The sequence below is a fragment of the Dendropsophus ebraccatus genome, chromosome 7 (assembly GCF_027789765.1).
Source record: "Dendropsophus ebraccatus isolate aDenEbr1 chromosome 7, aDenEbr1.pat, whole genome shotgun sequence".
In the NCBI taxonomy this organism is placed as follows: Eukaryota; Metazoa; Chordata; class Amphibia; order Anura; family Hylidae; genus Dendropsophus; species Dendropsophus ebraccatus.
The window spans coordinates 77,202,597-77,220,638 of NC_091460.1; the positions used below are offsets into that span (position 1 = coordinate 77,202,597).

The 18,042-nt window shown below is 45.1% G+C and overlaps 1 protein-coding gene across 2 annotated transcripts in view; it reads left to right on the top strand.

Annotated features, from left to right (window-relative positions):
- The window catches only part of SCRG1 (stimulator of chondrogenesis 1), a 42,763-nt gene extending 29,658 nt beyond the window's left edge, over positions 1-13,105 (top strand). Inside the window, exons 2-3 of one of the 2 annotated variants that reach the window (XM_069977809.1) lie at positions 2,015-2,293; positions 11,886-13,104. In XM_069977809.1, the coding sequence (XP_069833910.1) occupies positions 2,015-2,293; positions 11,886-11,940 (334 nt within the window). In that variant the 3' untranslated portion in view covers positions 11,941-13,104. Of the gene's footprint in view, positions 1-2,014; positions 2,294-11,885 lie in introns of both variants that reach the window. The other variant, XM_069977808.1, reaches the window with a different exon arrangement.
- The last annotated feature ends 4,937 nt before the right edge of the window (positions 13,106-18,042 follow it).

An 18,042-nucleotide genomic window follows, 5' to 3' on the forward strand; every position in this document is an offset into this window, starting at 1 on the left:
AAGGCATGCTCTGTAATCTGTGCAGAAGTCAGTGTGCAGGAGAACTGTTACCATAACCTTTTGCGAATCGGTGTGATCCTATTTGTGATTATAAAGAGAAGAATGCTGAAGGGTGAAAGAATTTTGCAAACTCACGCGCTGATTGGCTGACCACATACCAGCCACATGCAGATGACGGTTCATGGCTGGCCACATGCAGATGACGGTTAATGGCTGACCACATACCAGCCACATGCAGATGACAGTACATGGCTGACCACATCCCAGCCACATGCGGATGACAGTACATGGCTGACCACATCCCAGCCACATGCGGATGACGGTTCATGGCTGACCACATACCAGCCACATGCAGATGATGGTACATGGCTGACCACATACCAGCCACATGCGGATGACGGTACATGGCTGACCACATACCAGCCACATGCAGATAATGGTACATGGCTGACAACATACCAGCCACATGCAGATGACGGTACATGGCTGACCACATACCAGCCACATGCGGATGACGGTACATGGCTGACCACATACCAGCCACATGCAGATAATGGTACATGGCTGACAACATACCAGCCACATGCAGATGACGGTACATGGCTGACCACATACCAGCCACATGCAGATGACGGTACATGGCTGACAACATACCAGCCACATGCAGATGACGGTACATGGCTGACCACATACCAGCCACATGCAGATGACGGTTCATGGCTGACCACATACCAGCCACATGCAGATGAAAGTACATGGCTGACCACATACCAGCCACATGCAGATGAAAGTACATGGCTGACCACATACCAGCCACATGCAGATGACGGTACATGGCTGACCATATACCAGCCACATGCAGATGACGGTACATGGCTGACCATATACCAGCCACATGCAGATGACGGTTCATGGCTGACCACATACCAGCTACATGCAGATGACGGTACATGGCTGACCACATACATGGCTGACAACATACCGGCCACATGCAGATCACGGTACATGGCTGACAACATTCCAGCCACATGCAGATGATGGTACATGGGCTTTGTCCTGAAATGTGATCTCTACAAAACAGGAAGTAACAATAATAGGCTTAGTGGTCAGAATGAAAACTGCAGGATTTCTAATTTCTCTTAAAAAAAGAATAGAATAACCAGAACTCAAGACCTGCTTCACGTGTAAAGAATATAATTCCAAATATACAAAGGAATATTAATCCCAAATACATAATATTAAATAAATTTGAAGCAAACTTACCTGTGGTCACTAAAACAGATAAATACATGGTTTGTCTTAATAAATAAACCTGCTTGTGAGTACATGCTCTTAAAGGACTACTCCGGCGAAATTTTTTTTTGGCTTATTTAACACACATTACAAAGTTATATAACTTTGTAATGTGGTTAAATACCCGGTCTGGCCCCCTTCCCCCACTTTCTGACCCCCGACCCCCACCCCGGAAGTTAAAGAATGTATACATTACCTATTATGGTCGTCACGGTCCTCTTCTCTGGTGTCGGGTGACATCAGAGCTGGGGGGCGGTCCGGGTCTTCTTCCTCTTCGGCGTCTTCATTGAGAGTGAATGGGAGAGAAAAGGCTGCTGGTGCACATGCGCACCAGCAGTCTTTTCATTGGCTGGAGCGCATCACATGGCTTCCAGCTTGCTCAGCCCTGATTGGCTGAGCTTGCTGGAAGCCATGTGATGCGCTCCAGCCAATGAAAAGGCTGCCGGTGCGCAAGCGCACTGGCAGCCTTTTCTCTCTCGTGGACCCGGAAGCAAGAGACATCGCTGGACGGCGGACGCAGGTGACGGTGAGGCGGACAGCGGGCGAATGGAGTGGCGATCGTCACCGGAGGGATGGTGAGTATGGTGTCTGTGTGTGTCTGTGTTTGTTTTTTTGGGGGAGGGTCCCGCCGGAGTTGTCCTTTAAGGTCTTCGTTGTAAAACAGCATTGTTAACATACAGAACAACACTAGTTACAGACGTGCCATTTCTTCATTTTTCAGGTTGAAAACCTCAAGTAAAGCCTATATAATCCACGATATGACTATGAAGGCTGTCCAGGTAGCCCTGCTCTTATTTACTGTGTGGGAAATAAACTCCACTCCCACTGGCCGCCTCTCCTGTTATAAGAAGATCCTAAAAGATCGAAACTGTCACAATATCCCTGAGGGAGTAGAAGATCTTCATCCCTTGAATGGGAACCTCCAGGACCATTTCTGGGAGGGAACAGGATGTGAGATGGTCTGTTACTGCAATTTCAATGAACTGCTCTGCTGTCCAAAGTAAGACTGGTCCTGTCTTCTATACTTCTGTTTATTTCATCTTCCTATAATTATTTTGATTAGAAAGTTTCTATAGTAGAGGGACATATTCAGGTTATTCCGACATGTGGTGTATATTCAGCTATTACAGGCCCACAGCAAATTCCATTTCCTGACATTTTACTTTTTAATGACCTTGTTCTTTGTATTATATAACACACAAGACATTTCTCATTGCAAACTCAAGCCCAAATTTATTATTTTTATGACATATATAACAACAACCTAAGAAAAATGCTGAAAGGGCTATCTATAGGAATGATGAGTTCTGTTGGTGTACATAAAGATAAAATGTGGCCACCATTTAGAGGGTAAACAGCTCCTAACCAGCTCAGTGTAAGTAACTCTACAGTATATGCTTTGCCTGATTAAATAAGAAATTGGTGCTTGAGGTTGGTATCAGTTATATTCTATCAATCAATGTACTTCTGTATTTGTTATGCAATTTAGATTTTATACCTAGCCGAAAACTAACATTGAAGCTGGTATAGATTTTCTGAAGAGTACTGGAGTTTGTGAAAAATATGTGCTGTGCTCACATAAAAGGAAGCATTACTCAGGTATATTATCTATCTCAGGGTAGCAGGATACATAAATTCAACGATTAATAACTGCTCGATGTGTTCCCTCTGAGCACCTTCATTATTCTACTTCAGTCAAAATATGTCATTACAGATCTATTCTTAAATTTTGTATTCATAAACTAGTACAACTGGAAAAAGGTCTCTTAAAGAGAACCTTTACTGGAACAGTAAAAGCAGGAAAAGTGGCCATATTCTGGAGGACCTCAAATTGCCAGGGGACTGCAATTCAAATTAAGCAAAGGCCAGGACATTATACATTTAAAGGGGTAATCCCATCTGGAGAAGTTATGCCACATCCAAAGGAAAGGGCATAACTAAGAGATTGTGTAGGTCTGTCTGCTGGGACCTCCCCACAATCTCAGAAATCCCTACTAATTGGAGTTGTGGGGTGGACATGTGTGCTGCCTTTCCATTCATTCTCTATGAATCTGCGGAAGAGCTTTGCATGCCAAAAGCTTCTTATAGTTACTATAAGAAGAGGAGGCCTCCCTGGTCCTACTATCTACTTCTTCCAAGAGTTTAGAAGGATCTGCCAAGTCCAGCGATTGAATACTTAGTCAGCTACTTTACCAAAATTCCCCCAGCCCAGAACCATGTGTTTAAGTTCTTGCTCTTTGTTTTGAACTGCTCCTGTGAAAAACTGCAGTACCATGACAATGACTTTTCTTACCACCAGCTCAAATGGTTCTGTTTAAGTTGTATCTCCATTTTTTATCCCCTCAGCTATGTTCTGCCCTATAAGCCCCTCTTCCTAGCAAGAAAGATCCTGAGCCCTCTTTGTGGAAGTCCTTTGAAGGGAGCCGTAAAATGGACATACCGTTACAGACAGCACTGTTACCCACCGCTCCATGCTCCAGCAGTATATTTATATCCCTTATGGCAGTCACTCTATGTCACTGGGCAATTGGTGTGTGCCGATGAGGTTATTAACAATAAGGATCCTGCAGATATTTAAGAAATGTTTTTTATCTTCCTGTTTTGATGGTAAATTCATCAAAGTTGCTATATAAACCACCCAGAGCACCACTTGATTTACATGTGTATTACCTAGCTCTGTTTATGAACTCTCCCTATTGCCTTAAGGGTGGGTTCACACATAACGTTTCCGCAGCGGATTTCAGGCTGAGAGTTTGTACCGGTACGTACCAGTATGTACTGGGCTGCGGAGGGTGAAGGGGGCTGCATTTTACAATTCCGCTGCCAGTATGTAATCTCATTAAAAGTGACAGTAAAGGGATCCGCAGTGGATTTTGCGCCAAACTCGCTCCCTGAAATCCATCGTGGATACGTTAGGTGAGAACCCACCCTAAGGCTATGTTCACACTGCCTATCTTTCCGGCCGTAGTGCGAACCGCGAATATACGCACGTAGTTTTGAGGTTGATGCGTTCGCTTGAAAGTATACGATATACGGCCGCACAATGCACACTACGTAAGAGCTTACGGGCGGATCGTATACGGCGCCGTGAAAAATGAACAAGACCATTGTTTGAGGACAGAAATGTTCCAACTCACGGCCGTGGATTTCCATGCGGTCCCGTACAGAATACTTATTTCTGAAAAATTTTATGTGATTTTTAGATCCAAAAGGTTCTGTGTGTTTTATTGGGCTGGGCGAAGATTTCCAAGTAAATTACCTGTTTCAGATCGCTTCAAAATAACAAGCTAGGGAAGAATAACTCTACTATGGGCGTATGTTCGCGGTTCGCCCGCATGTTCGCAATCCGGCCGCATGTCTATTTTTCCCACGGCTGTACTTTCAGCTGCACATATACGGCTGCGTACGAACTACGGCCGGACTCATATGTAGTCTGAACATAGCCTAAAAGGGTATTCTGGGAATTCAAAATGCTTTGGAGTGAGGGTGCTTTAAACATAAAAAACAATGCATACTCACCTACCCCAATACTAAGCCCTACTGCTCAATACTTCCAGTGATTGGCTGAGTGGGTAGTACCTTCACAAACAAAGCATCAGAGAAACTAGTAGCAGTGGTGATAAGCTTAAAGGGAATCTGTCAGCACCTATGGAGGGGGAGTGGTGATGGCTTTGTGCCGCCTCACCACTACCTCCTCCCAGCTTCTATTGAATATTCATGGCGCCCGTCCCCAGGCCTCCTAGCGACGTCATCTGTAGCTTCTTGGTTCAGTGTAGTGCGCGCACGCCCCCGCAGTGTGATTCGCGTGTCAGAGGGGCTCAGGCGCACTGAGGGTCAAAGCCTATGCCCTCAACGGCTTCGCTCAGTGCCGCTCCGACGCACTACGGCGCAAATCACGCCGCGGGAGCGTGCACGCACTACACTGAAACAAGAAGCTACAGATGACGTCGCTAGGAGGCCTGGGGACGGGCGCCATGAATATTTAATGCAAGCTGGGAGGAGGTAGTGGTGAGGCGGGCCAAAGTGCGGCACGAAGTGCGGCACAAAGCCATCAACACTCCCCTTCCATAGGTGCTGACAGATTCCCTTTAAAGAGTCACTGTCGTAAAAAAATTTTTGGCAGAAATCAATAGTCCAGGCGATTTTAAGAAACTTTGTCATTGGGTTTATTAGACAAATATGCCATTATTATCCAAACCTTATTGCTGGGGTTAAGGGTGAAAATGAAGGCTCCCTTACGGCCGTATAAGATGGCCCGATCAGTAATGTAAAGGAGCGCCAATCTGCCAGAACAGGGTTCATTTACTAAGCCTATTACACAGCTCAATTATTGTTATCATTAGTGATGTCCATGCAGCCCTTGCTTTAAAAGTGTAAAATAAAAAAGTTTATATACCTGTCCACACTCCTGATGTTCTCCTTGCTTCTGCTTCAGAGACAGCCTTCAGAAGCAAGGAGAACACCAATGAGCATGGACAGTTATGAATAAACATTATTATTTTTGTACACAGTCATCGTTGTCATGATTTTTAGTTTGGAATAGACGACAATGATCAGCCGATGATCATTTTATCAGCTGATCATTGCCTTTATTACACGAAGCAATAATCTCCTGAATCGGTCTGATAGGGCCCTCAGGGTCCTATTACATGGGCTAATGGCCACCTGATCAATAATGTAAACAGGCCCCAATCTGCTAGATCGGCACTCATTTACTGTGTCTATCACACAGCTTGATTATTGTTTAGCAAGGGCTGCACGGACATCATTAACCTATTAGGGACATATGACGTACACGTACGTCATATGTCCGGAAAAGGTGTTCAGAGCGGGGTCGCCGCATGTAGCCCGGGACCGCGTCAAAGTTGACAGCTGCATCCGATTACCATATGCAGCACTTCCCTGGTGTCTAGTGGCGGAGATCGCTCCTCCAGGACGTTGTCCCGGAGGAGCGATCTCCGTGTCTATTACCTGCCGGGGTCCGCTCCAAGATGGCGCTGACCCCGGCTTGGCACTTGGTTGCTTTCGGCAATCAAGCAATCAAGTGCCGATCTCATCGATCTATGCTGTATAACTATATACAGCATAGATCAATGAGAGATCTGAGTGCATATACTAGAAGTCCCCCAGGGGGGCTTCTAGTATATGTGTAAAAAAAAAAAAAAAAGTGTTGTTGTCAGTAAAAAGCCCCCTCCCCTAATAAAAGTTTGAATCACCCCCCTTTCCCCATGTTATAAATAAAAATAAATAAATAAACATGTTTGGTATCAACGCGTGCGTAATTGCCCGAACTATTAATTAATCACATTACTGATTTCGCACGGTAAACGGCGTCAGTGCAAAAAAATCCCAAAGTGCAAAATTGTGCATTTTTGGTCGCATCAAATCCAGAAAAAATTTAATAAAAAGTGATCAAAAAGTTGTATATGCGCAATCAAGGTACCGATCAAAAGTACACATCATGGCGCAAAAAATGACACCTCACACAGCCCCATAGACCAAAGGATAAAGCGCTATAAGCCTGGGAATGGAGCGATTTTAAGGAACATATATTTGTTAACAATGTTTTGAATTTTTTACAAGCCATCAGATAAAAGAAAAGTTATATATCATTGTAATCGTAACGACTTGAAGAACATGCATAACAAGTCAGTTTTACCCCAGGGCGAATGGCGTAATAACAAATACCCCCCAAATAAAAGAAATGCGTTTTTTTGTTCAATTTCACCACACATTGAATTTTTTCTGGTTTCGCAGTGTACTTTATGCAAAAATTCAGTCTGTCATTGCAAAGTACAATTAGTGACACAAAAAATAAGGGCTCATGTGGGTTTCTAGGTGGAAAAATGCAAGTGCTATGGCCTTTTAAGCACAAGGAGGAAAAAACGAAAATGCAAAAATGAAAATTGGCCCCGTCCTTAAAGAAAAGCAATCACCTGAAATTAACTGTCCCTATAATAAAAGATTCTCTCTCCCTAAGTCTATTCCTGAAGATACAGACTGCCTGTGCAGTCTGCATCTTATGCTTTTACCTAATCCTGTATAGCGAAGAAGTAAGGCCGGGGGCAAAAGGAGTGGGCAAAAGGCAAAGGCAGTCTGTATCTTCATGAAGTTTATTTCTGAAGATACAGACTGCCTGTGCAGTCTGTATCTTATACGTTACCCAGTCCTCTGCAGCGGTGCAGTAAAGCCGGGCGCCATCTTGATTAAGTCCTTTGTGTTCCAGCGCTGGAACGCACCACTGTGACATCATCAAGATGGCCGCAGCCCCGACCTTACTGCTCCGCTATACAGGATTAGGTAAAAGCATAAGATACAGACTGCAAAGGCAGTCTGTATCCAGGGCCGGCCTTAGGGTAGATGGCGCCCTGTGCAGAATTTGCTTTCGGTGCCTCCACTACCACCACCGCGAGCCCAGTGCTAATAAATATTACCACTATACAGTGATCACATTGCCTTCATACTAAAGCTGAACCAATGATACCACTACATAATACTGCCACACCATGACCACTACTACTACTACCACCACATACCCTATAAGAGAATGCAGTTACATTCAGTGACTCACAGGAAGCATCGTCATTCACTTTTCCTTTTTCCCTCTATCCAGCCCGGGACATCTTGAATTCTTCTCCTGACCATGAATTTTCTCTCCCGAATCTGCCAGAGAAACAGTTTAGGCTCCTTGCTCCAGAACATAATAATATTTAGGTCCCCAATGTCCCTATATAGTAGTTGGCCCTTCTGTTACCCCATATAGTTTTAAGGCTCCCCTGTCCCCCCACATAATAGTTAGGTATGCTGTCCTATATAGTATAGACTATATAGTGAATCCCCCCCATGTGCAGCATCCCCATATATACTGAATCCCTACATGTGCAGCATCCCCATATATACTAAATCCCCCCATGTGCAGCATCCCCCATATATACTGAAACCCTACATGTGCAGCATCCCCCATATATACTGAATCACTACATGTGCAGCATCCCCATATATACTGAATCCCTACATGTGCAGCATCCCCATATATACTGAATCCCTACATGTGCAGCATCCCCATATATACTGAATCCCTACATGTGCAGCATCCCCATATATACTGAATCCCTACATGTGCAGCATCCCCATATAAACTGAATCCCTACATGTGCAGCATCCCCCATATATAGTGAATCCCTACATGTGCAGCATCCCCATATATACTGAATCCCTACATGTGCAGCATCCCCCATATATACTGAATCCCTACATGTGCAGCATCCCCCATATATACTGAATCCCTACATGTGCAGCATCCCCCATATATACTGAATCCCTACATGTGCAGCATCCCCATATAAACTGAATCCCTACATGTGCAGCATCCCCATATATACTGAATCCCTACATGTGCAGCATCCCCCATATATACTAAATCCCCCCATGTGCAGCATATGTAGCAGTCCCCCACATACTGACTCCCCCCCATGTGCAGTATCCCCATATATACTGAATCCCCCTACCATGTGCAGCATATATAGCAGTCCCCATAGTGATCCCCCTCCATGTGCAGCATCCCCCATAGTGATACCCCCTCCATGTGCAGCATCCCCCATAGTGATATCCCCTCCATGTGCAGCATCACCCATAGTGATTCCCCCTCCATGTGCAGCATCCCCCATAGTGATTCCCCCTCCATGTGCAGCATCCCCCATAGTGATACCCCCTCCATGTGCAGCATCCCCCATAGTGATACCCCCTCCATGTGCAGCATCCCCCATAGTGATGATACCCCTCCATGTGCAGCATCCCCCATAGTGATTCCCCCTCCATGTGCAGCATCCCCCATAGTGATTCCCCCTCCATGTGCAGCATCCCCCATAGTGATACCCCCTCCATGTGCAGCATCCCCCATATATACTGAATCCCTACAAGTGCAGCATCCCCAAATAAACTGAATCCCTACATGTGCAGCATCCCCATATATACTGAATCCCTACATGTGCAGCATCCCCATATATACTGAATCCCTACATGTGCAGCATCCCCCATATATACTCAATCCCTACATGTGCAGCATCCCCCATATATACTAAATCCCCCCATGTGCAGCATATGTAGCAGTCCCCCACATACTGACTCCCCCCATGTGCAGTATCCCCATATATACTGAATCCCCACCCATGTGCAGCATATATAGCAGTCCCCATAGTGATCCCCCCTCCATGTGCAGCATCCCCCATAGTGATACCCCCTCCATGTGCAGCATCCCCCATAGTGATTCCCCCTTCATGCGCAGCATCCCCCATAGTGATATCCCCTCCATGTGCAGCATCCCCCATAGTGATTCCCCCTCCATGTGCAGCATCCCCCATAGTGATACCCCCTCCATGTGCAGCATCCTCCATAGTGATACCCCCTCCATGTGCAGCATCCCCCATAGTGATTCCCCCTCCATGTGCAGCATCCCCCATAGTGATACCCCCTCCATGTGCAGCATCCCCATATAGTGAGTACCACCCCCCCTCCCCCATAAGAAAAAAAACAAACAGACAAATACTCACCTCTGACAGTGCTCCGCAGCAAACCTTTTTTTCCCCCTGAGCTCCGGTCCCCAGAAGCTAATCAGCGAATAGCTTCCGGCGGTGGGGTCTTCCTCCTTCCTCCAGACTGGTGACGTAGCAGACGTGCCTGCGCGGAGGACGTCTGCTATGAATAACACAGCCGCCCCTAAAGGCACAGAACAGCCTCTTGTGACAGCAGGCGTAACGCTGCCTGCGGTCACAAGAGTGATTGACAGCGCGATAAGCCAATGGCTGTCAATCAGGGCACCCGATTTAATTATAAGCATGTCAGTCATGCTCATAATTAACAGGGTCGGCGCGGTAGCTGCCGCTGGCGCCCCCTTTTCTTTGATTGGGTGATGCGCCCTGTGCGATTGCACAGGTCGCACACCCCTAAGGCTGTCCCTGTCTGTATCTTCAGGGACAGACTTATAGGCCCAGTTAGGATAGACATACACAGCGATCTCGCGCTGTATAGCGCGGGATCACTGTGTATTTACAGAGCGGCGGCAAAGGCTCATGGGAGCCCTTCCCGCGGCTCAGCATGCCGGGAGCTTCCTGTCGCGCACCGACTCTTTTCAAAAGAGCCGGCGCAATACAGGAAAAGAAAATGTGTATATTGCGAAAACGCGGCCATAAAAGTAATTAATTCTAATTACAAATATTAATAAAATAACAATTTTAATCTAATTATTGAAAAAAATATATATTTTCGCCCATAATTGGTTCTCTTTAAGAGGTTAACGATGTCCATGCCACACTTGCCCTAGACTGTTCATACATTACCTGTCCACGCTGCCGGTTTCCTCCTGCCTTCTGCTCTCTTCCTGGCACCACCTTCTCTGAGCTGACAGGCCGCTCAGCCAAACATTGATTGGCTGAGTGGCCTGTCAGTTTAGAAAAACCGTAGCATGCGGTGCCAGGAAGAAGAGCAGAGGCATGAGCAGACCAGGAGCATGGACAGGTAATCTATGAACACTATATTTAATCATTAGCTGTTGGCCGTACATCGCTATTACACCTAGCGATTTTAGGTATGGACCTGAAGAAAAGATCAGCCTATGATCGTTTCTTCAGCTGATCATTGTCTCTATTACACTGAGCGATAGTCGGCCGAATCAGCCTGATAGGGCCCTTAGACTCTGTGTTCCAGTGTAAAATCATTTGTAGGCTTAGGATACATTACTCTATGCACCAGAAATGTGACAGTGGGAAGATGGACGTGCTCAGAATCTTCATCTTTCTATTATACTCATTCTGCTGGTAGGGTAGCTTGTATTTTAGTCAAAAAGCCCACAACTCCACATAAAAGACGGTGCAGGCAATATTTAGGAGGAGTGCTTTTACATAAACCCCGCAATATTTAATGGATTGTGGAGCTATTATACTAGTTTCTTTGAGCCTTTCGATCCCTTCATACTGAACAAAGGGGATGCTCATTTATTCGTAAAGACAATTAGCTTTGGAGTCTATCAGTAAGGGAATTGCTCTAAACAAACTGCGGCTTTTCCTGCTTCAATTGTTTCATAATTGTTACCAGAAGATTTCAACTATTGACCTCAAAAGAATCAGGGCTAGAAACCTATTGAATATTATATATGTATTGAGCTTACTTTTTAATGACAATGTGGGTAATGTAAGAAAGCCCACATGCAATTAATTAAGATTAAACCTAATAAAATGTACCGTCTTCAGAACTGTATCCTCTCAAGCTGGCACAGAGGCTTAGTGGAGGCAGCGTCTTTCCCATATACCAGCAGTTACAGTGAGGCTATTTGGCTGTGAGAGCACAACTGAAGTGCTATTATGTTCTCACAATGATGCCTCTGTTCCTTTCCCCTAAAGCATCAGCTCGTGAACATGCCCAGAGAGCAGCCAGCTTGTATTAGCTTGCTGTCTACTGTATCCTGAAGTGCCAGAACTTTGCCTTCACAAGCATCAACTTCAACAGGCTTCCAATAATACCTCACATCCAGCAATATGATCCACTTTCATAAAATGTTTGCATTGTGTTAACTCTTTCTGTGCCTTTTTGTTTTCTAGAGATATCTTCTTTGGGCCGAAGATTTCTTTTGTGATTCCCTGTAACACCCACTGATAAAGCCACATTGTGCCCGAGAAGGACAATGACTGAAAGTGGGAAGACTTCAATGTGAAATACCTCTGCATCCATTACTGCTTTCTATCACTACCTTCTTCCTATACCAAACAAGTCCACCTCTCCCTAGAGACAGTTCGACAAACAATGAGATTACTCAGTATTTTCCTGTGGCAGATAGCCAAAATGCATTCTGTACAATAGATAGTTCTATACAACAGGATTTGATCTAACAGAAATAAAAAACAGTTTATTCATGAAAAAGGTGAAGTTTAGAAATACACAGCCAAATATTCTTCCTCTCCTATCTCAAAAATAACTTTCTCCAAAGTTCCTGCTTGTATCAACAGATTATAAAAAGAGAAACAAGACCCTCCACCTCCCTCCCCCAGTCTTAACAGCTATTGTAGCCAAGCTGAGTATCTCCTAAGATGGTGTATGATATTTACTGCATACAGTACAGGATTCACATATGCAGAAGCAAAGCTTTGTTCATTTTACCAAATTAGTTCCATCTTTAATGGCGCCCATAGCTGGGAGTTTCAGACACCCCTAGGCCAGACTGTAATTTCCAAGTGGAGTCCTGTTTACCTTCTACATGACTTTTGCTTCTGCCTATAGCAAGCTTAAAGGGTTATCCAGGATTAGAAAGAAACACCCAGATGACCCCTTTAAATGTGCTGCTGTCTTTGCCTCTTTTTTTTTACCATTCGGAAACCTAAAACACACTGCACTATAGGGGATATGTTGCCATTAGGTGGCTCCTTCTATTTCCATTGATAATACAGTGCCATCTTGTGGGCAAATTCTTGTGGTAAATGGTGGCTGCTTGCTTAGAAATAACCTGTGAGTATTGTGTGTTACATATAGCCACAATAATCCTGCTTACGTCATCCCTTATTTATTCTTTATAGTTATGTATAATAAATCTTTGGAATGCAGAACTTGTGTATCCAAGGTGTATAACCAACTTTTTGTACTATTGTATTCATAATTAACTTGTTACATGTAGGGGCCCACATCATGGACACTAATGACCCCTGCTGGCAAAATGTATTCAGGTGTTACTTTTTGGTGCTTTCAGTTTTTGGTCTGTACTGTTCCTGGTGCTTTCAGTTTTAGGTCTGTACTGAGGAAGATGGATCACTAAATTCAGTAAATAAACAATTTATTTGCAACAGTAATGTGTAAAGTACCTGTAAATTAGATACATATGATTAGGCTGTAAGGGCCGTATTAGACGGCCCTATAAATATAGGAAACAAGTGCCAGATTGGAATGCTAGATTGGAGCTCCTTTACTCAGCCTATTGCACAGCTCGATTATCGTGCAGCAAGGGCTGTATGGAGAGTGTTAGCAATGTCCGTACAGCCCTTGTTTTAAAATTTTAATAATAAAGTATATACATTACCTCTCTATGCTCGGCGGTGCCCTTCTGTCCTCTCCACGCTCCTAGCAGCCTCCAATGGAACTTCAGAGCGGTCGCTGAAGTGACAGCCCACTCAGCCAATCACTGGCTGCGGCGGTCCTGTCCTGTGATTGGCTGAGCGGCCTATCACTTGAGAGAGAGAGTGCTCTGAAGTTCCACTGGAGGCTGCAGGGAGCATGGAGGAGACAGGAAGACACTGGGGACGTGGACAGGTAATGTATGAATTGTATTATTTTTATACACAGTCATCAGCCGCTGATTTTAGGTTAGGACCTAAAGGCACAATCAGCCTGATTCAGCTTGTGGGTGGGACCACAAATTGAAATTGAAAAGTGTGAACACAGCCTAGGTGTTCTGCAACAGCTTTGGACTGGCAATGGGCAGGGTGGAGGATTGTGATGAACATCTCAGGGAAAGCATTTTATTCTGTAACCTGCAGTACTCAGAAACTTCTCAACCAGGAAGTATATCCACAAAATACAGAAGGAAGAGCCCCAAAACAAATGGATTTTTGGTAGTTTCAAAACTGGGTTAGACAGGTAAGCAATGCTATACGCTCCTGCAGCAGTTTTTTTTCTTTTTACCTCTACCTGGAGTTCCCCTTTAATGACATGTTAGAGAAGGACTGTGGGGCTTTATGCCTTTTAATGAACTTACTATTGGTTCTGAATGTATTCAGAATTTCAGCATGCATAACTCTTTGTTCCCAGGGGAGTCTGGCAGTGCCTTATTCTCTTTTCTTCCAACCACATACAGGGTCAGTTAGCGGGAGTCGGGAAGAATAACAATTAGTGTTCCTCTAACAGCTAAGATATCTGGGCATTTGGGGGATGTAAAAAGAACTTAGCACCCTTAAAGCAAAATTCAGGGCACCCCACAGCAAAAATTCAATAAAGGACCTTCTTGGTGCTTGTTTATGTTAGCACAACAGTTATGGAGCAGGGGAATATATCCATTGTCATTTGCCAACCTCCTCCATTGTATTAGACAAAAGCTTCTTGATCCTCCTGTTTTGTTATGGTGTGGTGCCTAAACATTTGGGAGTTCTACACAACTTGGATGGACTCAAAAGCATAGCACTCTATAGCAATTGGTCAAAGCCTATTTATTTCCAATGGCGTCTTGGCAACTGCAGTAGGTGGCTATGTTCACACTACGTATATTTGAGGCTGTATTTGGTCCTCAAGTTTGATCCTCATAGCAACCAAAACCAGGAGTGGATTAAAAACACAGAAAGGATCTGTTCACACAATGTTGAAATTGAGTGGATGGCCGCCATATAATGGCAAATATTTGCTGTTATGTTAAAACAACGGCTGTTATATTGAAATAATGGCAGTAATTTACTGTTATATGGCGGCCATCCACTCAATTTCAACATTGTGTGGACAGAGCCTTTCTGTGTTTTCAATTCACTCCTGGTTTTGGTTGCTATGAGGCCTGAAATATACAGCCTCAAATATACGTAGTGTGAACCCAGCCTCTATGTGTATGATACAGTACATGCTCCCTTGGTTCAAAGGCAGTCTAAATTATCTGGCTTAATATTTTCATAGTTAAAGAACTGACAAAATACCATCTTTTATAACTGTCTTTTTCCCATGCTGTCCTACTCCACTGTTACCAACCCTATTATTATGTTTTAACAGATAAAATATAGTACAAAAATGGATTAAAAATGTAAAAATGGGTAGGGAAAATGTAACAAACTGTAAAAATGAAATGTGAATGATGTGTGCTGTTTACTGTGAATGACCCAAACCTAAATCAACAAATTCATGTTTATACTTTGATAGTAGTACAGTAATACATCTGTTCTCGAACATAATCGGTTCTGGAAAGCCAGAATGGAGTAGTTCGAGAACTGAACTGTGTGTTCCCATAGGCAACAATGTAAATTTGTTTAATTGTTGGTACTCTGTGTACCTGGCCCACAGAGTGTAAAGGGTTAAGTGGTGATGCAATAGCATTACCACTTACCTCCTCTGGACTAGCAGTAAGTAGTGGTTTCATAGTGCACCACTACTTACTGTAAAAGAGCAGGGATTCCTATCATAATGATAGAAATCCTCGCTCTAAACCTGTGGGGGGCAGACAGAAAGGGGCTCCCCACCGTGCATTTATGATGACCTCGATCTCCTGCACAGTGATGTCCTCCTTTTTAAGGCGGATGCTGGAAGATACTGTTTGTGTTTTGGGGTTGACCCGAGCTCCATGCACAGTGACATCCTCCCGCTCAAGGCGGCCGGCATGTTTTCTATGCAGCTGAGCACGCCGGCTGCCTTGGGGGGGAGAGTGTAACTGTACATGGGGCACAGGTCAACCCCAATACACAACCAGCATCACCAAAGCACATCTCCCTTAATACTACCAGCAGTCTTGTGCAGGAGAATGAGAGCAGTCCCGAAGCTCCTGCACGGTGATGTCCATCTTCTCCAGGCGGCCGACATGTCTCCTATGCAGTGCCAGCCACTTGAAGAGGTAGGGAGTAACTGTGCAGGAACTCCAGGTCTGCTCTCATTCTCCTCCTGCACAAGACTGCTGGTAGTATGAAGGAGGATGAACTTGGGGGGGGGGGGGTGCTATTTATGTACTGGGGGTGACCCGAGCTCCGTGCACAGTGACGTCCTGTGACGTGCAGAGGACATCACTGTGCAGGAGCTCTGGGTCACCAGAAATGCCAGAGGGAGCCCCTCTATGGCTGCCACCTACCAGCTTAGAGTAGGAATTCCCATCATTATCATGGGAATCGCCACTCCTGTAACCTTGGTGCCTGAACACCTCGCTAACTTTCAGCTGAACAATAGTTTGGATACGGAACAATGATTTTCTTTGGATACAGAACAATGTACTGAACAAAACTTCAAGGGGAAATGTGGTTCTGGGAACCGAGGTATTACTGTATATGACGCATATACCAAACGAGGAAGATCAGACATCTAAGAATTTGAACAATATGTTTAAAGAGGATGTACCATCAGGTCACAGGTGGGGAATAGTGGGTAATCTGCCTGGAGCATTCCTAATGATGAAGAGGAGGGACAGAGAGGTTGTGCAAAGTTAGGGGACAGATACTCCCGTTTGGCATGGGGCTTTCTTTGATGAACTAGGAAATCGTTAGTGTCTCGTAGGGCTGGGGATATACCGTAAAAATACAGATACAGTCTCTGGTGTCGGTTAACCAACCTCAACCTCGCCAGGACGTTATTTGCGGTATTTCTATCTCCCTGTCTAAGGTCTACTCTGAGCTGTAATCGCTGCACAGGTTAGTGTGCTGTATGTGTCAGAGCACTTCTCGACCCCCCCAGCGTGTCAATGCGCACCGCGACAACCCCCCGCCACGGCTTAACAGAGTGCCCCTCCCCCGGCGGCCCGGAGTGTCAGTGCGCCCCGCAACACCCTGCTCAGTACAGTGTGTCAGTTCGCTCCCTCCTGTTCCTGCGTGGGATGGCTTGACAGTACGCCCCCTCCCGTTTCCGCTCAGAGTGTCAGTGCGTCCCCACCCCGTTCCTGCTCAGAGTGTCAGGGTGCCCCCTCTCTTTCCCGCCCAGAGTGTCAGTGTGCCCCCCTCTTGTTCCCGCCTGGAGTGTCAGTGCTCCGCCTTCCCATTCCCGTCCAGAGTGTCATTGTGCCTCGCAAACTCCCTGTGGCTTGACAGAGCTGTGCCGTGTCAGTGCGCCCCCCCGGCATCCTGCATTGTTAGTGAGGGCACTACAGGTCCCAGAATGCAGTCTGTGCCTCCTGTACAGTAATACAGCCCTATCCCTATGTGCCCCCTGTAGAGTCTTACACCCCTATCCCTATGTGCCCCCTGTATAGTAATACAGCCCTATCGCTATGTGCCCCCCCCTGTATAGTCATACACCCCTATCCCTATGTGCTGTCTGTATAGTCATACACCCCGATCCCTATGTGCCCACCCTGTATAGTCATACACCCCAATCCCTATGTGCCCCCCTATATAGTCATACACCTCCATCCCTATGTGCCCCCTATATAGTCATACACCCCTATACCTATGTACCCCCCCATAGTCATAAATCCCTATGTGCCCCCTGTATAGTCATACACCCCTATCCCTATGTGCCCCCCGTATAGTCATACACCCCTTTCCCTATGTCCCCCTGTACAGTCATACATCCCTATGTGCCCCCCGTATAGTCATACACCCCTATCCCTATGTGCCCCCGTATAGTTATATACCTCTATCCTTATGTGCCCCCTGTGTATACATGTCCTGTAGTGGCTGTATACCTGTGTATACACTTCCTGTAGTGTGTACATACTGTAGCTATATACCTGTATGTGCATGTCCTGTAATGGCTAAATACCTGTATTGAAAAAAGGGGTGTGGCTTGCAAAAGGTGTGTGATAATTATCGTTTAATTATCATTACTGCAGCTACATGTACTATCAACCGCAATATTGATTTAGGCAAATATCGCCCAGCCCTAGTTTCTTGTGATCCATTGTTCTTTTGAACTAGGTTGATGATGCACTAGGGAGTGCCGCTATCTTTTTTATGAATTATATTGTATGTCACTGCATTGATAAAAACAGATAAAATTGTAAAGCACAAAAGTGCATACGTAATATGAAGGCATTTTTTATGAAAATATATGTACAAAATATATGAAAATAGCCTTAATACTATCAATACCAGAGAGGAAGTA